Source organism: Pungitius pungitius, chromosome 5 (genome assembly GCF_949316345.1).
Source record: "Pungitius pungitius chromosome 5, fPunPun2.1, whole genome shotgun sequence".
Lineage (NCBI taxonomy): Eukaryota > Metazoa > Chordata > Actinopteri > Perciformes > Gasterosteidae > Pungitius > Pungitius pungitius.
In genome coordinates this window covers 8,038,725-8,061,762 of record NC_084904.1, presented here as the reverse complement: position 1 = coordinate 8,061,762, position 23,038 = coordinate 8,038,725, and the positions used below count along the sequence as shown (strand labels likewise).

Here is a 23,038-nt window from a genome sequence, read left to right as displayed (position 1 = left end):
ACAGGGTGTGCATATATATCAGACAGACACAACGTTGGCTCTGATAGAAAGATTTTAATGAGAAGAGGAAATGCAGGAATACAACTGATGTCACGGGTGTTAGTGTCACTTGTCATGTCTTCTTCTGTGTGCCGTATTCAATCAAAAATGTCCTTTTGTTTAGATGGAACACCCTACTTTTAGAAAGGCCCCTGTTAGGATATTCCTTATCCACCCGAGTTGGTTGATAGAAGAATCCACTGCAGGAAATTAGTTAAAAAGTTTAACATTTATTTAGAAGAGAAAAAGTTGTACATGAGCAATTCTCCGCAGATATATCTGGAGACAATGAAATACGTATCGCAAGCAAATCCCTTCCAAAGTCCGCCTGCCTTCTGGCACTGACCTGTTTTAATCCCTCTGGTGCCCTTGAACGTTGGTTCAACCCAGTTCATCCTTCTGTAACAAACGCCTTCCCCGAACAATGAGTGTCTGGTACTCTCTCCTGCAGCCTTCGGCCTTGCCCTGAAAATGGGTTCAAACTGGCTCTCCCTTCGGTCGCAGGTGTGTTATCTCAGATACAATTTTATCTTCATTTTTCCTGTGCTCTCTTTTCCACCATTCACATTGTCTGCCTTATAAGGACCGATCCGGTCACGCCATCTGTCCTACAAGCGGACATCTATTCTACAAGCTAAAAAGTAAATACAAGAAGACACACACAGAGAACCCCACATCCCACAATTTCCCCCTTTTGATCTCTTACAGAGATCACCCTAACTAATGGAGTAAGTCTGCCGGGTCGACCTCCTCCTCTAAGTCCTCTCCGCCCTTCAATACTGATGGAGGAGGGCCTCCCCCCCGGACCTTTAAACCTCTTACCTTACGCCACGCCCTGTCTTTTCGTGTCTGACTTTGAGAAGGGACCCCCAAGTGTTGGTTCTGTCGCTTACTGTGGCTCGCTTCCTTTCCACTAGATTACACAAACAACTCACAGAAAGATATACCCAAAAACAACCCAAGCTATATAGTATCAACACTGTAATAACACTCAAACAAACAAGGTGGAACCTGTGACAGCTAAGTATATAAGAGCTAATGCAATAACAACCGTTACCCCTCCCATAGCAATTATGGAAATATTAAGCGTGCTCAACATTCTCTATTTCAACTAAACTAACTGCGGAGAATTGAGAAAGATAGAACAGAGGAGAGGAGAGGATAGCATTGTGCATTTCTTCATCGCTGGTCTTCTTCTTTCGTTGTAGACAGTCAACACAGAACACCATGCACTGGGTGTCTGTCGGTCACTGCCCGCCGAGAGCACGTCCGGGCACTATCCAGCGCCCAGTTCCGTCTCTTTCTGCTGCGTTGTCAGGATGTCCTGAAGAGTGCGACCCGGTTCGTCCGCGGGGGCGCACTGGCTCCAGTGGTACCAGGTGTCCCCTTTCCCTCTCAGCCTCACAGCGTGTGAGGTTCTCTCCTCCACCTGGTATGGTCCTGTCCACCGTGGCTCTGACCACTTCCTCTTAATGACCCTCAGGAGGACCCAGGCTGTTGTGTGGGGATCAGGGGTGTTCTGCCCTCTGGTTCTGTCTTGCACCTGGACCGCAAAATCTGAAACGAGAGCTCGTAGTTCGTTATATTGACTTGCATACTCACCTGTCGGTGTCTCCGGGTCAGGCTGGAGCTTCAAGCCTGCGCTTGGTCCGGGAAACTGTCTTCCAGTGGTCAGCTCGTATGGGGTGAAACCTGTACCCTGATTGACTGAGCTTCTGATGGCCATTAATGCAAGTGGGAGGGCTTGAACCCAGGTTAAATTTGTCTGTGCACAGATTTTAGCCAATTTTTGTTTTAAGTTTTGGTTCATGCGTTCTACTTTCCCTTGGGATTGGGGGTGATATACTGTACCAAAAGCATGTTTCAAACCCAACATTCTCTCCACTTCTTGTAGGTCATGATTTTTGAAGTGTGTGCCGTTGTCAGACCTGACTTTCTCAGGGAACCCATGTCTTGGTATGTAATGGTTTATCAAACATTTGATAACAGATTTACTGTCCTCTTTTTTTGTGGGCCACGCCTCTGGCCAGCCGGTCAAGGCGTCCACGCATACCAGGAGATACCTTTTACCTTCGCATCGGGTGATCATGTCAGTGTAGTCGATGACTATTTCCCGTCCCGGGACCAATGTCAACGGAAACACCCCCATCTCCGGCTTCACCGTCGGTTTTGGGTTAAACGTGATGCATATTTTACAGGTCTTAACATATTCACGTGTCATGTCTGCCAAAAACGGATGCCACCAGTGACAAAGATTCCTATTCATCTGTTTGTGTCCCACATGTGCCATCCCGTGTGCCTCCTGCAAACACCTGTTTCTGATTTCAGGTGGTAGCACTGGACGACCGTCCGGGGACCTCCAGAGGCCTCCAGCCTCCGTAGCCCCTCTTTGTTTCCACACCGTTTTCTCCTGTGGAGACGCCCCCTTTTGGGCTTCTGCAATTTGCTCCTCATTAAGTTGTGGCCCCAACTGTCCCTCTTCTTCTGCACTTACCATTTGGAGCCCCATTTGGTAACCTGCAGCCTGTTTTGCAGCTTGATCTGCTGCCTGGTTTCCCTTTGCCACCGTGCTGTTGGACTGCTCGTGTCCTTTACACTTTATAATGGCCACTGTGCTTGGTAGAGCCAAGGCTGCCGCCAAGTCTTTCATTTCTGGTTCGTGTTTAATCGGTTTTCCTCCAGCCGTCAGAAAACCTGCTCTTAACCACTGCCCCAGCTCCACGTGAGCTGCTCCTACCGCATAAGCCGAGTCAGTATAGATGTTTACTGCCTTCCCTTCTGCCAGCTGTAGCGCTCTTATCAGCGCGAGTACCTCCGCTCTCTGTGCTGACTGTTGACCCTGAATTCTTCCCGCTTCCAGAACCTCTGTTCCTGCCCCATTACTTCTGACTACCGCGTATCCGGACTGCAACCCATGTTGTGGATGTCTGAAGCAGCTGCCATCAGTGAACAATTGCCAATCAAAGTGTGTCAGTGGTGTGCTTTTTAAGTCGGTTCGTGCTTTTGCTTCCAGCTCCACCTTGTACTCACATTGGTGTGGTTCCCCCTCTCCCATGTGATCAGCCATGTTGATGCCTTCATGTGTGAAGGTGAGGTTTGGAGCTTCTAACAGCTTGCTCAGCCTTCTTTGTCTTAGTGACGTCATCGTGAAAGTTTGTGAGTTTACATAAGCTACTATGCTGTGTGTTGTTAGCACGTGTAGTGGGTGGCCCATGACTATGTGTGCTGTTTTCATTAATAGCTTTGCAAATCCTGCTGCGTGTTGTGTGCATTCATGGTGTCGTTTTTCCATGTTGTCCATCATGGCACTGATATACAGAAGCACCTTCCTTTTACCCTCCCCCTTTTTCTGAAACAAAACCCCATTTACTACCCCTGTTGTTTCAGAAACGTCCAGGTAAAACGGCGCGCTGTAATCTGGAACTGCAAGGTCTGCGGCCTGCGCCAGCTCTGTTTTTAGTGTAATAAATGCCTCCTCCGCCTCTTGGTCCCAATCGAGTTCAGCAGTGAGGTTCCTCATCCCCTTCTCGTTTACCTTTGCACGTAGAATCTGAGTGAGATTTGAATAACGCGGAATGAATTGTCTGCTGAACCCTGTGAGTCCTAGGAAGGAAAGCATTTCCTTTACATTCTGTGGACGCGAATGGTGGAGAATACTGGACCTGTGCGCGGCTGAGAGCCCTGAGCCGCTTCCTGACAGCACTCTCCCCAGAAACGAAACCTGCCGCCTGGCGACCTGCAACTTTGACTTACTGACCTTGAAACCGGTCGTGGCCAACCAGCGTAAGATGGTGTCTGTTGCTTCCACACAGGATTCAGCTGAAGTGGATGCGAGGAGGATATCGTCGACGTATTGGATCAGCGTCGTGCCCTCTGGGAGCGGACAACCTGTCAATGCTTGTTTTAACACTTGATTGAAAATACCAGGTGAAAGAGCAAATCCTTGCGGTAGCCGAGTATAACGTAGTTGCTTGTTCCCATATGTGAATGAGAATACATCCCGCAAGTTTTCCTGTAGGGGTACGCAAAAGAACGCGTTTGCCAAATCAATGCACGTGAACCATTGTTGTTGTGGTGTTAGACTAGTCAACGCAGTGTATGGGTTCGGGACGGGTACCGTTGTCGTTACCAGCATGTCGTTTATCTTTCTGAGATCATGTGTCATGCGATATTTACCAGTTGCTGCCTTTTCTACCGGGAGAATGGGCGTGTTCCAGGCGGACTGAGAGGGCTCCAGTACTCCTGACTTAATGAGTCCCTCTATAGTGTCCCTGATCCCCTCTGCCGCGGCTGGCTTGTGAGGGTATTGGGACTGCCAAATGGGGGGTCGCTTTTGAATTTCAAACGTTACTGGTTTACATGTGTTACAAAAACCTACGTCCGTCGGGCCTTCGGACCAGAGGTAGTCTGGAAGTTTCTCAAGAAGGATAGCTGTGTGGGGATGGTCGGTCTTCTCCCTTCCGTGGTCTCTGGACACCTGTTTGTGCGTTAAAATGACAGTGTTAGTCGCTTTCCCTGAAATTCTGTACATCTTAGCGGAAGGAGAAAAACAAACATCAGGCAGTTGAGTGCACACCCAGTCATCTAGCAGCACTGCTCGTTTAGTCATTGGACCCAAGTCTTTAGCCTGATGTTTGGGATGCAGAGCCAGCGATACATGTGGCACCGCCTCTTGGCTCATTAAATACCATTTCAATTGATCAGGAGAGAGGATAACAGCTGTGGCTACCCCTTCTGGGCCCACATAGAGGTTTTGGGACGTCACCTCCCACTCAGTGCTCTCTAAGTGCCCCATAAATTCATCCCAGTAACAATCATCCCCTTGTCTATCATAGAACAATGTTACATGAGGCGGGTCAGGAGGAGAAACATACGGATCAAGAAGAGTTATCCAAGGCTTCCACTTTTGGTAAAGAGCCATTACCCCTGGGATGTCAGGACACTCAGGCTTTAGGAGGCCCCAGTAAATGTCTGCGCACTGTTGTTGTTGCAGTGGCTGCATCACCCACTGGCCATTAGTCTGTCCATTGTCATTGCAATGCAACACAGTTCCATCCAGCAATGTGACACTCAGTCCGTCCGGGCCGCACAAGATTGAAGCCCCTGTCTTGATGAGAAGATCCCTTCCCATAAGATTCACTGGAACTTGAGGTGAGACAACAAAAGAGTGAGTCAATGTCTGATTTCCCACTTTCACCGGTAGGGGGACTGTTATAGGCAGTTTCTGTGACACCCCGGAGAATCCCATAACGCTGACACTGTCTTTGGACATAGCAGACGAGCCCGCTGCTTGTATGGTGGAGTATGTGGCCCCAGTGTCAACGAGAAACGGCAGTTGTTGTTGCAGTACCGTGAGTGACAGCATGGGGTCTGCCCTGCCCCTGCTGTCGGAGTCTCCCATCGGGGTGTGTCACTGAGAGGCATCCGCCTCATAGCCCCAGTCCTCCAGTGCAGGGTATTGTCCCCTAGGTGGCGCAGCATGTGGATTGGGGGCCCAAGCCCCCCGAGACGGGACACCCCTGCCCCTCCCCTGTCTCTTCTTTTTGCTAGGACACTCCATGCGCCAGTGCCCCTCCATACCACAGTTGAAACAAGCGTCTCTCCCTTGGTAGCCGCCTCTTTCTCCTCCCCCACCGTATGATCCTCTCCGACCAGCGCCACCCCTGTAATTACTTCTGTAACCTCCCCCTCGGTTTGGGCCCCACCCCTGGGCTGTCCCATACGACGTCTCCTCCCATGGTGGGAGTGGATACAAATCTGGGGCGTTACCTTCAGCTGGGGCAGCCTGGACTGTCATCTGTCGCTCGTCTTTCCCTTTCTGCTTCTTTTCGCTCACTTCCTGTTTGACCTTAGTGAGCTGAAGCCTAAGAAGCTGAGCCTGTAATTCTTTTAGCTGCTTCTCTTCCCCTGTCGCTTCCTCAGTCGCGTCCTGTAAATGGTGCAGTAAATGTCTTTCCCACACAGCAGATTCACTTCCTGGCAAGTCTGGATTAGTGATCATTTTAGCTTTTACCCCCTCTGGTACTCCCTCCAGCACCGCCTGTCTGAACCATTCTCTCTGTATGCCCTCCGTTCCCGGATGATGGCTAGTGCTTTTTACCCAGGTCTCTTTACATTCGTCCAAATACGCGCGCGGGGTTTTCTTCGCGTCCCATGGTAATTTCGGTATTTTAGTCGACATTAGAAGTGGCCATTTCTCGCGCATTGCGTCCCCGATCTCCGTCGCGAAATACAAAAATCTGTCGTCATTGGCTTGTCGGGTCACCCCCGCTCTGTTTTCCACGTCCGCTAAATCATGTGCGGTCATGCATCTGGCTGCTACAGCCCTAAAGTCGCCGAGCGCGAGCGTGTGTCCGTTAGTAAGCGTATCGAGTTGTTTTAGCCACTTATCTCCCCCTTCAGATGGTGCAGGCATTTGCGCGACTAGAGCAGACACGTCTCCCAGCGACCACGGCTTGTATTTATTAACACCTCGATAAGACATGAATAACGGATACATTTTTCCCGGTTCCCCGTGAATCTCTGGGTCGCTGTTATCCCCGCATTCCCCGTTTTGCTCCTCCTGAGCCGAGGCAGAGCCTTTTTTTCCTCTCTCCCCCATGTCTGGTGATTCCCCGTATCTCAATTGTGTTTTCACCCGCTCATTCGCCCCGGCTAAATACTTTCCCTTATCCGCCTTATTTCTCCGCTGCACTTCTGAGCTGTCCCTTCTCCCCGGAGTGCGTGAGTCCGTCCATTCTTTAAACCCCTCCCGATTTTGACGCGCTTCGAAAGGCCGGCTTTCCCCCGTTACCTCGTTGCCCCGACAACCCCGCAGTGGTACACTTTCTTCAACTTCCAACTCTCCCCCCGTTATATTTAATACAGGATACAACCCAGCAGGTGCAGAAGCCGAATTCACACCGTTTATTTCAACATCGTATGCCGGTGGTCTTTCCTCATTACACCGTTCCTGGTTATTTCTCCCCACGGCTTTACTTTTTATCCAGTACGAAAACAATGCGGACCTCATGTCCTCCACATCCTCCATCTCTTTACGAAGTTTTCCTTTTTTCAACACACTCGCCTTCTCGCGTTTCGACTCAAGCTCCTTCTTTTCTTCTCTACAATCTCTCTCCTTCTCCCACAAAATCTGCGCAAGTGACAGCCTGTCTGCCAAACTAACGCCTTTCTTTTCTAACAACTTTCTCACCGCGCGTTCCGTGCGCTCCACAGCCTCATGCTTCTTTTTCCCGGTGGTCTCTCCACCCACCGCCACCAACAACAGCCTCAGCTGGTCGTTTATTATTTTCCATCGATACCCCGGCGCTGGCCCCCAACCGCCGTCAACAGTTTCCCGATCATATTCATCTTCCATTCCAACAACAGTTCCCAGTTATATCGCTTTAACCCGCTCGGACAGCTGGTCACCTCAGTGTGACACAGTAAATGTTCTCCGCAGCTCCAGCAAGCTTCCCCGTTTGTTCTGAGAACTTATGTTATACTTCCAGAATTCTTTTATTCTAACGAAGGTTTATTTTAACCCTTCGAAATCAATGCATTATAACGGAAGTTTATCTTAACCTTCCGAGAATCAATGTATTACAACGGAAGTTTATCTTAACCTTCCGAGAATCAATGTATTACACCGAAAGTTTATGTTAACCTCTCGGTCATCAATGTATTACACCGAAAGTTTATATTAACCTCTCGGACCGTCTATGTTCTCAGTTTCCCCTCTTTTTTTTTTTTTTTTTTTTTTCACTCTCCTGCTTGCTTGCACCCACACACACACACACACACACACACGAGCTGCTCAGAGACTGCAGCCCAGGATTTAAGGAGCTTTTACTCCTAGGGACTCCAACCCTGGGATTCGGGGGTCCTCAAATCCCCAGGACTCCAACCTAGCTACTTCAGCCCTCGTCAGGGTCTGATGGGGTTGCCAAACCAAAGACCAGTTTTCGGGGGTCCTCAAATCCCCAGGACACTCACCTAGCTACTTCAGCCCTCGTCAGGGTCTGATGGGGTTGCCAAACCAAAGACCAGTTTTCGGGGGTCCTCAAATCCCCAGGACACTCACCTAGCGACTTCAGCCCTCGTCAGGAACTGATGGGGTTGCCAAACCAAAGACTAGGATTCAAAATCCTTTTATTTGTGTCAGATCATTGATCCCTTGGTACTCGCCGGTACCCACCAAACCCAATAGGATCCCTGATCCTTTAATTTGTGTCGGATAGAAGATCCCTTGGTACTCGCCGGTACCTACTAAACCCAATAGTACTCGCCGGTACCTACTAAACCCAATAGGATCCCTGATCCTTTAATTTGTGTCGGATAGAAGATCCCTTGGTACTCGCCGGTACCTACTAAACCCAATAGTACTCGCCGGTACTATTGTTGTGCACTTTTACCGGTTTCCTTAATATTAACTTTAGCGAATTGCTCATGTATCAATTTGGTTCCTTCACCACCAATCCACAGCGTACTCCTTATTTTAGATTAATCAATATGCAGAATTAGTAACAGGTTTCTGCTTACCTTGTTTTGAGGCCGGCCTGGGAGTACGCAGTGTTCAGCAGGTGAAAGCTCTTGGACCGAATTCCCCCTGCAGGAAAACTCCTATCCCGGACGAGCCCCCAAAATTGTTAGGATATTCCTTATCCACCCGAGTTGGTTGATAGAAGAATCCACTGCAGGAAATTAGTTAAAAAGTTTAACATTTATTTAGAAGAGAAAAAGTTGTACATGAGCAATTCTCCGCAGATATATCTGGAGACAATGAAATACGTATCGCAAGCAAATCCCTTCCAAAGTCCGCCTGCCTTCTGGCACTGACCTGTTTTAATCCCTCTGGTGCCCTTGAACGTTGGTTCAACCCAGTTCATCCTTCTGTAACAAACGCCTTCCCCGAACAATGAGTGTCTGGTACTCTCTCCTGCAGCCTTCGGCCTTGCCCTGAAAATGGGTTCAAACTGGCTCTCCCTTCGGTCGCAGGTGTGTTATCTCAGATACAATTTTATCTTCATTTTTCCTGTGCTCTCTTTTCCACCATTCACATTGTCTGCCTTATAAGGACCGATCCGGTCACGCCATCTGTCCTACAAGCGGACATCTATTCTACAAGCTAAAAAGTAAATACAAGAAGACACACACAGAGAACCCCACATCCCACACCCCTAATGGGACCATCCTACTCAAGGCCTCTCCAGAGGCCCAGGCCCTCCCGCGGCAGGCCCCCAGGGCCCAAACCCCTTACAGGGCAAAGAAGCCAGAGGAGGTGGACTCAGAGGCCTCAAGTCGTCTCCGAGGGCGGTGACACCGCCAACGCCGCCCTGGTCCTGAGCCGGTGGAAGGTGCAGTTCGGTCAGTACCGGGGCAGAACCTTCCACTGGCTCCTGGAGAACGACGTGGGTTACAGCGTGAATCTGGTCGCCTCCCACCAGAAGGAGCGCGAGAGGACGGAGGCTCAGTCCCCGCTGATGGCCAACAAGGTGAAGTCTTTCACTTTCAGACAGCTACAAGTAGAGAAATTGTGGAATTTAATCTCACTTTGTAACCTCACAGGACGCCTTCGCCCGCTACTCCTCAGCCTACCCTGACTTTGTGGAGGCAGTCAGGTTCCACCGGGCATTTGAGGAGGCGCGGGCAAAGTCCCTCCAGCCCGGTCAGGAGGGACAGGCCCTTGTTGGCTTCGGGGACTTCAAGTTCGAGTCCCTGGAAAGTCTGTACGATTCTACGGACAAGAAAAAGATCCGGTGAAAAAACTTTAATATTATTATTATCACGTTGCTGTGGCGACCATCAGAATCATGTGACTGTTGAATGTTTTTTTGATTTGTGCAGCTTTGTCAAATACCTGCGGAAGACGTCACCAGCTCCAGGGACGCAGATGGAGAACGCCGTCCAGTACGTCCGTAGCAGAGACCGACAGAGGACCACTGCTGCTGCTGCTGCTGCTGCATCCACCTCCTCCAGCAGCAGCAGCGCAGCCTCTCCATCGGCCGCAAGCCAGAGAGCCACGAGTGCATCGCAGTACGTGTTCCTGAAGAGGTGCTATTTGTGACGTTGTCTCATTTTTAATGTCCTTGTGTGTCATTTATTGTGTGTCATAATAGGCCTCTTGGTTCAGCGCTCACGGCTTTTGTCTCTGGGCGGCGTTCTCTATCGGCAGTGGAGATGCAGGCCCAGGTTAAGAAGCTCCTGGCCCCTAGGCCTGCATCTACAGGTCAGTGCAGCCTCAGTCATTTACTGATGGTCCACTTGATCTACCCTCCTGTGTTCCTGGTTTATCTTCTGTCATCATGTGTCTGCAGCCTCCCACTTCAGCCCCTTCAGACCAGCTCTGTCCTCCCCCCGGTCATTTGTGGAGCCTTCGGATGAAGAGCTGGTCAGGGCGGTAGTTGACTTGGAGACGTGTAAGTAAAGAGTAACGTTATATTCATGAAACAATTTGTTTATAACACAAGTACTTATATTGATTGTTGACGCTTTTTTTTTTTTATTTGACTTTAAAACGTTTCCTCGAATTAGAGGAGGACAGCAGATGACTGGTAAGTTTTGGGTGAAAGATGAACGGTGTAATGTCTGATGATCATCTCAGATCAATAACCACCTCTAGAAATAACATCTTTTTCACCACGCTTTAATCAGCCCTTTGGTAATTCAACATCATGTTTAATCTGCACGGCTATCAGCTTTTGGTGTCATCCTCACTTTCTCCCTTTTAAAACCACCTTGTGATTTCTTGTAGTTTGTAAATGCAGCTCAATCTTTGTCTGTCTCTCAACATTAACAACATTAATTCATATTCATCTCATCCTTTTTTGTTACTCAAGCATTTCCTTTATCTTCAAGCCTCAGATGCAAAGGAACCTCTGCTCCTGCCACCACCCGCCGCCACCACCACCACCTCCTCAGCAGCACCACCTCCTCCGGGAGCTGGTGTGTCTGCTCTGCTGGACGAGCCCACAGACGAGGAGCTGCTGGAAGCCTCGCAGGAGATAGACTTGCAACTTGCAGCCCTCGTCGTGGTTCAGCCTGCAGAGACACCGGCTCCCTCGGTGCCGTCTGCACCCGTCGCCGTGGGGAAAGAGGAGGAGTTGCCCTGTCCTGCCTTCCTCCCTCCCCCTCCATCTTCTGTCAGTGAGGTGAGGCAGTCTCTCCCCAAGTGTCCCTGCTGACTTTCTATAGATATTAAAATAGTTTGTATGTTTGTGTCGTTGTCTCACCAGTTGCTGCCTCAGTCCTGGAGGGCAGCTCTCACTGTGGAGCAGCAGCAGTGGATCGGTCGGGTGCTGTTTACCAGGGACAGCCAGGGGAGGCCTCGGCTCATCAGCGAGCTCAACCTCTGGTGGTACCCCCCACAGTGCCGGCCGGTCTACAACCAGCCTCCCGCATCCCCCGACCCCTTCTTTGCATGTCGGCTGTTCCTCTGGATGCCACACCGGATTTGGCGTCTGCAGCTAACATGCCCCCAGCCTTCGTGCAGCGGGTCCTTGACGAAGGCTGGGCTGTACAAGACCATCCGGAGGGTCCTGGACATCGACGGCTGGTACCTCATGGCCACAGAGTACCTGGAGTGCTGTCGATGTAAGAAGAAGGTCGGGGGTGGTCACAGGGCATCATCAGGCAGCTGTCCCCCACCTACAGCTGCCAGTTTCCAGCTGTACTCACGTACAAGTAAGAAGGCACGTCTTCCTCATTTGTCTGTGTTGAACTTCCTGTTGGAGGAGCTGACTCAGCTCTGCGTGATGTTGGTGTTCTGCAGGCTGTCCTGTGACATGAGGGTGGTGATTCAGCTGAGGTCCCGCACTCTGGGCAACAGTGCCACTCAGCTGTACAACACCCTGCGGGAGCAGCACTCGGACGCCTGGATGCGGAAGGCGATCCAGTACCTCGGCGTGTGCGAGCGCTTCATGGCCTTGTGCTCAGCGAGGGGGCAGATTCCACCTCCGCCCCAGATGCCCCCTCTGCCATCCCCCGTCTGGCTGCTGACAGTCTACAGCTACGACGTCCTGGCGCGGCTGGAGGAGTACAAGGCCAGGATCACTTCCACCTTCGGGACCATCTTAAGGATGGATTCCACCAAGAAGGCGAGTGTAGTTTGTCAGTTTGTTTCCTTCCAGCTGCTGTGTGTTCCTCACATTCCTGATTAACTCTTAGAATCTCTCTGCAGGTGACGAAGAAGCTCGCGGGTATCGCCTCTGACACGGCCGCCTGGGCAACCAACGTCGGCAACGAGCACGGGCAGGTCCTCATGAGCGTGCTCACCTGCACCGAGAGCGCCGGGGGTCTGTCCAGGATGGCGGACGGCTTGATGAGGCGGTACCGACTCGCCGGGGTACCTCCCCCCCAGCTGATCTACGTGGACCGCGACTGCTGCAACAGAAACGGCGTGTCAACCAAAGGGGCGGTTCAAGGCAGCAAAGGGGAAAGACACCTCCTGTGCTGGCAAGGAGAGTACCCAACGGTGAGACTCCTTAACAGCAGCAATCTTTCCCCTGGTACATATCTGCTGTGTACTGAACCACACTCTTTCAGCTGCCTTCTCGGGGTCAACTCGGGCCCTTCAACCTGGCCCAGCGCCAGTCGCCTGGTGGAGGCGGTTTGCACGCTGCTCTGCCAGCTCCACCCGGCGGCCACGCGGCTCAGGGGGTCACCAGGCCTCGGCTCGCACTTGTCCTCACGGACTACCAGGCCATCAAAGAGGTAGTTCTGAGCACACCGAGGCTGATGGCTGAGACTGAAATCCAGAAAATATGGAAACGCTTCACGAATTTGCGTGTCATCCTTGCGCAGGGGCCATGCTAATCTTCTCTGTATCGATTCCAATTTATTAGTTGGAATGCTTCAAGCATTCCAAGTATTGTTCTTCTTTTCTTTATTCTGCCTTTTTTTTAGTTGGAATGCTTCAAGCATTCCAAGTATTGTTCTTCTAATCTTTATTCCGCCTTATTAGTTGGAATGCTTCAAGCATTCCAAGTATTGTTCTTCTAATCTTTATTAGTTGGAATGCTTCAAGCATTCCAAGTATTGTTCTTCTTTTCTTTATTCCGCCTTTTTTTTATTAGTTGGAATGCTTCAAGCATTCCAAGTATTGTTCTTCTTTTCTTTATTAGTTGGAATGCTTCAAGCATTCCAAGTATTGTTCTTCTTTTCTTTATTCCGCCTTATTTTTATTATTCTATTTCTTCCGCCGCACCTTTCAACTCCTTCACACTTTCAGCTATTAAGACCATTCAAATATTAAAATGTTCAGCTCCTTCAGGAGAGGTGTGCTATGACTTTTCAGCTTTTTAGCTCTTATAATTGAATTAATATAAATTAAAAACATCAAACTTTTTAACATGGTTTCCAATGGATTAAATTTTCAAATCCTCTCAAAACTTGTTTAACTTTCAACTTTTTCAGCTTTTCCAATCTTTCAGCTAGAGACACCATTTAAACTTTAAAATGTTGACACAAGTCTTAACAATTTAATAAAAAAAACAGCTTGTTGATATCTATTATAGTTTTTTCATAATCACTAATTATGTTTCAGTAGTTTTGGGGTTTCTTTAGAATTTAGAGTGGAGTTTTCCGGATTGTCCCGCGATTTAGAGTGAGCGCTGTGTCAGGATTCAGTAAAAAAAAAAGAGGCACTTTTATCTTTACGGCCACAATATTCACTTTTCAGCCTTCATTTAAAAAGAAAACATTAGCCGTGCTTGTGCTGGTTGAACTCGTATAAGTTTGGAATGTCAGAGTTATTTACTTTTTGCGTGAGGAGCCTGATTGTGAGACAAAGTCTGCCCCGAGCCCCATACGCTTCCATACAAATCTGCCGACATTTAAAAAAAAAAAACACAGCCGGTACACTTTTTGTAAACGGCTGTTTGAGCAGTTTTAAAACACATAGAGACATAAAAACTACACTCAAACGTTCGGTAGAGTATTGTGTCTCTCAAAATGTCATTATTTTTTGGCTACTCCAAATAGTTTTGCTCCAGGAAGCATTTGTTTGAGGTGTGGATTTTGTCTAAATCTCTTCACTCTCTTCGCCGTGAGCTAATTAGCGACCAGCTGTTGATCGATGCCCATAAAGACGCAGCTCAGGGACGTGCAGGTTTAACCGTGGTTAGATAACGGTACGTGTGGACGTGCGTGTCGTGAGTTGGGACGGAGACCCGGGATGAGCAGACCTAATGTGGAGGCTGGACCGTAAGATATTTGAGACATGCGAGAGCCATAAGTACTAGATTGCTAGCTAGCTAAACTGCTAACGAGGCTACTCCCCGCTGGAGACTTAAACCGTGGGTGTGACGTTGTTCCTTCGGTGTTGTCATTAAGCTGCAGGCACGTGAGTTTATTTTTTTACGCGAGTGATACTATTAATAACCTTTTCGCGGACCGCAAGAAGGTCCGTAGGTTAATAAGCACGTCAAAAGTTACGGGGAGTGGCGTGACATTGTTCCTTCGCTGATTGAGCTGCAGACACGTGAGTTTGTTTTCTTACGCGAATGACAGGAGATCGTTTGGTCTTTATTTTACGCAACAAAGCGTCAACCTAATATACTATTAATAACCTTCATCGGACCGCAAGAAGGTCCTTCAGTTAATAAGCACGTCAAAAGTTACGGTGGACCAGCCGGGGTTAGGGGGGGAGGAGGGGGTCCGCTGGTGGGCGAAACTGCGCACTGAGGAGTGAACAATTGTAATCGAGATGGGGGCTGTAGTATTTGTGTGTGTCCACTAACATTTAATTGTCCAAGTGAAACACTTAGTACTTATTTTAGTCATTGGCGCTGTATGCGTCCATCTTTATTTCACAAAATCGCGCATCTCTATGACATCATCAAGACATGACTGTTAACTTATCCGGAAGTATCCAGGGGCGTTTTTGATGGGACCGCCACAAAGCTCTTGGTAATTTCTACACTATTTGCAAAAAGATTTTTATATTTTATTTTGACTTGTTGCCAGGATCTTCTCCTGTCTTGTTTATTCTGTGCAAATGGGCAGGTGCCACTGTGTATGGTAGGTTGTGTCATCAATGTATTAATGGGTGAGAGATGTCATCTAGTATTATAGCGCTTTGAGTAGTCAGAAGACTAGCAAAGCGGTGTACACGTCCATTTACCAAGTTCATTTAGTTTGAATGAAAAAGATTCAGCAATGTTTAGAAGTAATTTAAGCTTTTATTAGTTCTGTATTTTGTCAAATTCATAGAAACTTCCCCCATTTCTGTTTTTTCCAATTCTTTCAAGTTCATTTCAGCTTTTCAAATGTACTTCAGCCTTTTCTATTCTTTCAGCAATGTTTTGAATAATTTCAGCTTGTTGCAGTTTAAGCAACTTTTTAAAATTAATTTCAGCTTTTATGTCTGTGATTTCAAATTCATAGAAGCTTCTCCCATTTCAGTTTTTTTGCAATTGTTTCAAGTTCATTTCAGCTTTTCTCATTTCTGTATTTTCAGCCATTTTTAAATGTATTTCAGCTTTTTCCATTCTTTCAGCAATGTTTTTAATAATTCCAGCTTGTTTCATTTCTGTACTTTAAGCAACTTTTTGAAATTAATTTCAGCTTTCTGCATTCCAACGCATTTTCAGCAGGAAATGCATTTTCTAGTTAGTTGGAATGCTTCAAGCATTCCAAGTATTGTTCTTCTAATCTTTATTCCGCCTTATTCTACTATTTCTTCCGCCGCACCTTTCAACTCCTTCACACTTTCAGCTATTAAGACCATTCAAATATTAAAATGTTCAGCTCATTCAGGGGAGGGGTGCTATGACTTTTCAGCTTTTTAGCTCTTATAATTGAATTAATATAAATTAATATCTTCAACCTTTTTAACATGGTTTCCTAATGGATTAAATTTTCAAATCCTTTCAAAACTTCTTCAACTTTCAACTTTTTCAGCTTTTCCAATCTTTCAGCTAGAGACACCATTTAAACTTTAAAATGTTGACACAAGTCTTAACAATTTTATTAAAAAAACAGCTTGTTGATATCTATTATACTTTTTTCATAATCACTAATTATGTTTCATTAGTTTTGGGGTTCTTTTTGAATTTACAGTGCGCGCTAGAGTGAGGAGAAAGTCAGACAACAAAAGAAGGTCCATGTTTTGTAAACTGCTGGTAGAGCAGTTTTAAAACACATAGAGACATAAAAACTACACTCAAACGTTCGGTAGAGTCTTGTGTCTCTCAAAATGTCATTATTTTTTGGCTACTCCAAATAGTTTTGCTCCAGGAAGCATTTGTTTGACGTGTGGGTTCTCAGTAACTCTCTGTGAGCTAAGTGCAGCTGCTGCGTTGCCGCGCCAACGAGCTGGGGCTCTTTCTGTGACTCACAGCTGATCCTAATTAGCTGATTAGTGCAGCCTGACATGACCTGCTTCTCTCCACCTTCTCTCATCATTTCAAAGCAACCCCCATGGAGGGAGTTCTTACTGTAATGTTTGAGGCCTATTAATATATTCTGTCTCTCAACCCCCCCACCCCCCCACCCACTCACCCAATACCATCATTTCAAAATAAAAGCTGCAATGATTATGTTATTTAAACATAAAGCTTAGGATTCAGCTGTTTCGTTGAATACTTATTGCGCTTTCAAATAGTACTACAACCACTACTAAAATGTCTAGTACTTCTAGTAGTACTTCTAGTATTTCAACTGGTATTATTACTAAAATACTTTTACTACTAGTATTTCAACCCAATGGAGGGAATTCTTACTGTAATGTTTGATGAGGCCTTCTAATATATTCTGTCTCTCAACCTCCCCACCCCCCCACCCACTCACCCAATACCATCATTTCAAAATAAAAGCTGCAATGATTATGTTATTTAAACCTGAGGCTTAGGATTCAGCTGTTTTGTTAAATACTTATTGGGCTTTCAAATAGTACTACAACCACTACGAATATTTCTAGTACTTCTAGTAGTACTTCTAGTATTTCAACTGGTATTATTACTAAATGACTTTTACTACTACTAATATTACTAGTACTACTAGTATTTCAACCCAATGGAGGGAATTCTTACTGTAATGTTTGATGAGGCCTATTAAATAATATATACTGTCTCTCAACCCCCCCACCCTCCCACCCACTCACCCAATACCATCATTTCAAAATAAAAGCTGCAATGATTATCTGTAATTTAGCCATGAAGCTTAGGATAAAGCTGTTTTGTTAAATACGTATTGCTCTTTCAAATAGTACTACAACCACTACTAATATTTCTAGTACTTCTAGTATTTCAACTGGTATTATTACTAAAATGACTTTTACTACTACTAATATTACTAGTACTACTAGTATTTCAACCCCAATGGAGGGAATTCTTACTGTAATGTTTGAGGCCCATCAATGACTTTTTTTAGTTTTCTTAGCTTAGGGCGACTGTGGGTCAGTGGGGAGCTCGGCCGTCCTCCAATCAGAGGGTTGGCGGTCTGATCCCAGGCCCGGCTAACTTGCATGTCAATGTGTCCTTGGGCAAGACACTTATTCCCAGCAGTGTTCCTCTAGCTGTGACTACAGTGTGTGTGAATGTTAGTTACTGGTTGGGCAGGTGCCAATGTGTATGGTAGGTCCTGTCATTGGTGAGTGAATGGGTGAATGATGTTATGTAGTGTTAAGGTGCTTTGAGTGGTCAGAAAACTAGAAGAGCGCTGTACAAATCTATTTTACCAAGTGTCACGACTACCTGGCTCGCAGTAGCAGTGACATAGGGGAGACCACACAGTTGTTTAGTTCAATCAAATTATAGTTTATTCAAAACGTCATTTCCTATGACGAAATCATAACTTTCATTAATAAAGGTGTGTAATCAGTAAATGAGAAACCAAAAGGTGTAGTGCGAATCTGCAAAGTGTAACCTAGGCGTCCTGAAAGGAAAAGCAAAGAAGAGCAAAAAGTGCTGCTGCCGTCCTGGACGACCGAGCAGCGACGCACAGCCCAGAGCCGAGTAGAGTCGAGTCGGGAGGGGTCCAGAGAGAGAGCGAGCGGCATTGGCAGGCGATCCTCTTAAACAGTCCCGCCCATCAGCTGCTGTCAGATGGGCCAGGATTCCACAGCTCCCCCTTCAGATTGGGAGGGGAGAGACGGCCCAACCATATTCTCTACATGAAGGGAGTGAGCACACCCAGCACGGCATAGCCGGGCGTGACATCACTCCCCCCACAAAACAGAGACCCATATGGGACTCTGTAGAACTACATTCTACTCATTACCCCCTAGTCAATACTGAGAACTAAACCTAAACCCAAAAAGAGTCCCGACGACGTGATAAAGGCCGAGATCTCTTGTGCCCTGGGAGTAAGTGGAACCTGGTAATACCCTTTTAGCAAGTCAAACTTGCTCACATAACGTGCTGCACCGACTTGGTCAACACAATCTTCAATTCTAGGCAGTGGGTAAGAGTCTGGTTTTGTCACGCCATTTACTTTTCTGTAGTCCGTGCAAAACCTGTATGTATGATCCGGTTTTTTGACTAATAAGCAGGGCGAAGCCCAGCTCGAGTAGGACTGTACCGCAAGGCCATTCTCAAGAAGATATTGGATACTATCATCCAGACTCTTACGCTTATCAGGACCAGTTCGGTAAAACCTCTGACGGATTGGCTTAGCATCACCCACGTCTATGTCATGCTCAATTAAAGTTGTGCAGGTGGGAGTATCTGCAAACAGACAAGAAAATTCAAAGATTAGCGCTTTCAATTCTGCTTGCTGCTGCAAATCCAAATGGTCCAAACTTCCCTCCAATTTGGCCAACGTCTCTGAATTATTGAGACGAGCATGCAACATAGAATAGTCAGGGCCCTGTACATCATCCTCCAACTCTGCATCGGCTACAGACGTGCTTGACACAACTAACACAGGTGATTTTCTCTTACCACTAGGAGACTGTGCCGATGCATAGTATGGCTTAAGTAAATTGATATGACATAACTGTGTTGCCCGCCTACGGTCAGGCGTAGCAACCACATAATTAGTCTCTGACACTTTTCGAACCACACTGTAAGGCCCTGAATACTTTGCACCAAAAGGAGACCCAGGTATAGGCAACAATGCCACCACCTGATCCCCTGGGCTAAAGACACGAGCTTCTGTTTTACAGTCATAATTTCTCTTCATTTTTATTTGAGCGACAGTCAAATTTTCGGTTGCCATTTTACATGCTAACAGCAACCTGCGTCGGAAACCATACACATAACTAGACAAACTCTTAGGTGGTTCAAATGACTCCATATCACTTGACCACACAGACAATGGGGTACGAACCTTGTGACCAAATACTAGTTCGTTGGGACTAAAACCTGTGCTTTCTTGCACCACTGCTCTAGCCGCCAACATTAGCCATGGTAGACCCTCCTCCCAGTCGCGTTTCATCTCTATGCAGTAAGCCCGTAATAGAGACTTAAGGGTGGCGTGGAACCTCTCCAACACTCCTTGACTTTGTGCGTGGTATGCACTGCTCAAGTTATGCTGGATATGCAGCTGTTTTAAGGCTGCTGCAAATGTTTTCGATGTAAAATTTGAACCCCGATCGCTTTGGATCACTCTGGGAAGACCAAATATTGAAACAAATTGCGACAATGCTTTCACCACAGCCCTTGTAGTAATGCTCCTCAAAGCATAAGCAGCAGGATATCGTGTCGCCTGGCACATGATGGTAAACAGATAAACACATCCTGATTTTGACTGGGGTAAAGGGCCCACACAGTCAATGATCAAATGTTCAAAAGGCTTACCAACAGACACAATGGGTTGTAAAGGCGCAGGCTTAATGACAGAATTTTGCTTACCCGCCATTTGACAGACATGACACGTTCGTATAAACCGTGCAACGTCCCTCTTTATCCGTGGCCAATAACAATGTTTCAACAACTGCTGGTATGTTTTCTTCACACCAAAATGACCTGCTGTTTCCCCATGCGCTGTTTTTAGTGCCACTTCCCGAAACTTCTCAGGCATCACCACCTGCAAAATCTGATCTCCCCCATCAATACCTGGAGTAGGTGACCACCTTCTTAGCAACAATCCATCCTTCACAAAATAACAGCGATCTAACTTGTCATCTGACGTCAACTCAAAATATTTCACTAAGCTCTGATCGCTCTTTTGAGCCTCAGCAATGTCCCATCGAGACAACGGTACTGGTAACTGTGGGATAAACACATGAGCAGACATGTGCTTCGATACCTCAGACGAGTTGGCATTCTGCTTATTTGCCATAGCGCGCGTCACAGCGCATGCCGTAAAAACCTCTGGAAAGTCTCTTTGACTCTTATCGGACTCATCCACTGACGAAGGCCCGGTCTTAACCACCGGAGATGGTGAAACCTGATCAGGAAAAACACAGTCATGAGCAAAATTATTACCCACAATCAGATCAATTCCCTCAATAGGTAAAGAAGGACGAACAGCAATAGTTACTTCCCCGCTCACAAAACCCGAAAATAACTGAATTTTGTGCAGTGGTACTGGAAACGACTGGAGACCAATTCCCCGTATTAATACACAGTTTCCTGTATCAGACTGAGACGAGAAAGGCAAGACAGATTTACAGATGAAACTTTCTGATGCACCCGTATCACGCAGAATTTTCACTGGAACGCGATGCGAGTCTCCAACCAATGCCACAAATCCCTCTGTGACAAATGGTGCATAATCTGTTATACAAGATGCAGGAAATTCAAGCTCATCACCTTGTACATTGCTCAACCCTTTTTCAATCGATACTGTACATTGTGCACGATCCAATGTCTTTGCTGGGACTTTCTTAGTTTTCCTCTCTGAGCGTATCGCCGGAACAGAAGAAGCGCAAAGGCCAACTTTTCCTCCTTCAACCTTCCCCCTGTTACGCTCCAACAACGCCGGACAATTTTGTTTCCAATGATTTTTCCCAAAACAATAATTACAGTCTGTTTTAAGATCGAAATCTGATGGTTTACCACGTGCCAGTGAAGTGGAAAACACGGATGCGTCCGTATTAACCCGACTATAGCGACGTTCTTTGTAGTTCGTGTTTGGACGCAAACTAAAATCACGAACTGGAGTTTTGTGAATGAGAGAAAAATTATCGGCAAGAACCGCGGCTTCGGTTGCTGTTTTCACTTTATGTTCGCTAATATAAGTGGCTATTCGATCAGGCACAGTGTTCTTTAGTTGTTCTAAAATCATAAGATCACACAACTCCTCAAACGAGTCCACCTGTTCAGCTGTAAGCCAACGTTGATAAAAACTGGTCAATTCCCTCGCCCATTCAGCGTAAGTTTGCTTGTCCGATTTTTTCCATGATCGAAAGCGCTGTCTATAAGCCTCAGGGATTAACTCATAGCATTTTAAGACTGCTGCCTTAACGCACTGATAGACCCCCTTTTCAGAAGACGGTAAAGCCACAAATGCCTTCTGAGCACGGCCAACTAAAGTGGTTTGTAACAGTACAATTTTATCCTCGTCACTCCAATTTTGCTCAGTAGCAATATTCTCAAATAACGAAAAAAACACATCTGGATCCTGCTCATTAAATTTAGGCAAGAACTTGATCATAGCGCCCAAACCTGACTGCTGCGGTTTCCCAAGTTTGCCTTCAGCTGCTAGTTGCAGCCTAGTACGCTCAATTTCACGTTCATGCTCTAAATTTTTAAGCTTTCCCCATTCCAACTCACGATCTTTGTCTTTCTGTGCAGCTTCTATTCTTATACAGTCCAATTCGTTATCAAGCTTTCTTTGAGCTAATTCATTGTCAAATTTTTTCCTTTCAAATTCTCGCTCCAATTTCAACGTCTCTCGTTTTTCTTGCAATTCGTGTTTCAGATTTAACAATTTTACTTGCTGTTCAAATGTTAATACGCTGGATTGTTTCAAAGTAAGCTCACTGTCTGAACCCAGCTCACTGTCTGAATCCGATGCTTCCTGACCACCGCGCTCTGGCCCGTTCTCGTCCGGTAGCACGTTCTTATTTACCAAACTCACACGAACCAGGTCAAGCAGCTCCTGCTTCTTAGCTCCCTTCGGTAGTGTTACATCAATCTCATAATGCTTAGCCACACTATTCAACTGTTTAATGTTCAACGCCGCAAGCAAAGCCACTGAAGGAGCAGCCAAAAACGTATCAAGTGCACTCATTATTTCAACTTAAATGATAAGTCACCCATCAACCATCCAACCAGGCTATGGTCTATATACATTAACTCTACTAGCCACACATCTAGCCAAACAAACAAAAACTCCGACGTTCTTCGGGTTACCAAACAACCACACGGATTAAATCGAGCGAAACGGAAAGCTCATGTTACAGGACAACACCGGAGTTTCCCCCTAAACATTTACCCCCTACCTATTCCCCTATCTTCACACTAAGTCCAAGAACAAGGCTAATTTACTCACCAATACCGATGGAATCGTACTGTCCCGACAAAAGTCAATTCAGCCGGTGCTCCACGGCGGTGCCCTCGTCCGGACTTCAGTGACCCGCAACCTAAACCCACAACGCCGAAGCGCACTAAATGGGGATAAAACAGGCTCCGTTTAGTGCCACCCTGCAACACAAGTCTCCTTACAAACACACTTCGCCCTTCAAACTCCGTAAACAATATGTGGTTACATCTTTCTAATCTGCATAAATCCTCCCAACTTTTGCCATTATCAAACAAGTAATTTTAGCGATCACGGTACTAAAATAACTTTCAACTCGTGAACTAAACAATCGACGCGGAACTCCCCATAACCAAACAACGCATGTCAGCTGATTATACTACTACTACTATCAGCTGATCGACAGTACGTTTTATTCATCAAAATGTGAACCAATGACGTAACTCTACCCACGCAACTAAGCCTACACAGAACTGCGAATTATAGTAGGTTCGTCTACCACTCAGGACTTAAACGATCCTGGACGAGCCCCCATATGTCACGACTACCTGGCTCGCAGTAGCAGTGACATAGGGGAGACCACACAGTTGTTTAGTTCAATCAAATTATAGTTTATTCAAAACGTCATTTCCTATGACGAAATCATAACTTT

General features: G+C 46.6%; 2 protein-coding genes, 1 long non-coding RNA gene and 1 other non-coding gene across 4 annotated transcripts; 1 reads left to right on the top strand and 3 right to left on the bottom strand.

Moving 5' to 3' along the window:
- Positions 1-218: 218 nt before the first annotated feature.
- Positions 219-5,831, bottom strand: LOC134129052 (uncharacterized). The gene is made up of 2 exons (XM_062562302.1): positions 5,809-5,831; positions 219-4,516 (listed from the first exon to the last, which is right to left on the bottom strand). Exon 2 carries the CDS (start codon positions 4,202-4,204, stop codon positions 1,316-1,318), a length of 2,889 nt encoding a protein of 962 aa, XP_062418286.1. The 5' UTR covers positions 4,205-4,516; positions 5,809-5,831; the 3' UTR covers positions 219-1,315.
- LOC134129053 (uncharacterized) lies at positions 4,524-9,190 on the bottom strand. Its single transcript, XM_062562303.1, has 3 exons — positions 8,858-9,190; positions 7,644-8,711; positions 4,524-7,602 (listed from the first exon to the last, which is right to left on the bottom strand). Exon 3 carries the CDS (start codon positions 7,394-7,396, stop codon positions 5,450-5,452), a length of 1,947 nt encoding a protein of 648 aa, XP_062418287.1. The 5' UTR covers positions 7,397-7,602; positions 7,644-8,711; positions 8,858-9,190; the 3' UTR covers positions 4,524-5,449.
- A 920-nt stretch (positions 9,191-10,110) lies between these two features.
- On the top strand, positions 10,111-10,931 carry LOC119225107 (uncharacterized). The gene is made up of 4 exons (XR_009956266.1): positions 10,111-10,246; positions 10,335-10,436; positions 10,552-10,571; positions 10,876-10,931. It is a non-coding gene; the product is annotated as an uncharacterized LOC119225107 (long non-coding RNA).
- A 1,843-nt stretch (positions 10,932-12,774) lies between these two features.
- Positions 12,775-12,881, bottom strand: LOC119225732 (U6 spliceosomal RNA). The gene has a single exon (XR_005121190.2). It is a non-coding gene; the product is annotated as a U6 spliceosomal RNA (small nuclear RNA).
- Between the last annotated feature and the right edge of the window lie 10,157 nt (positions 12,882-23,038).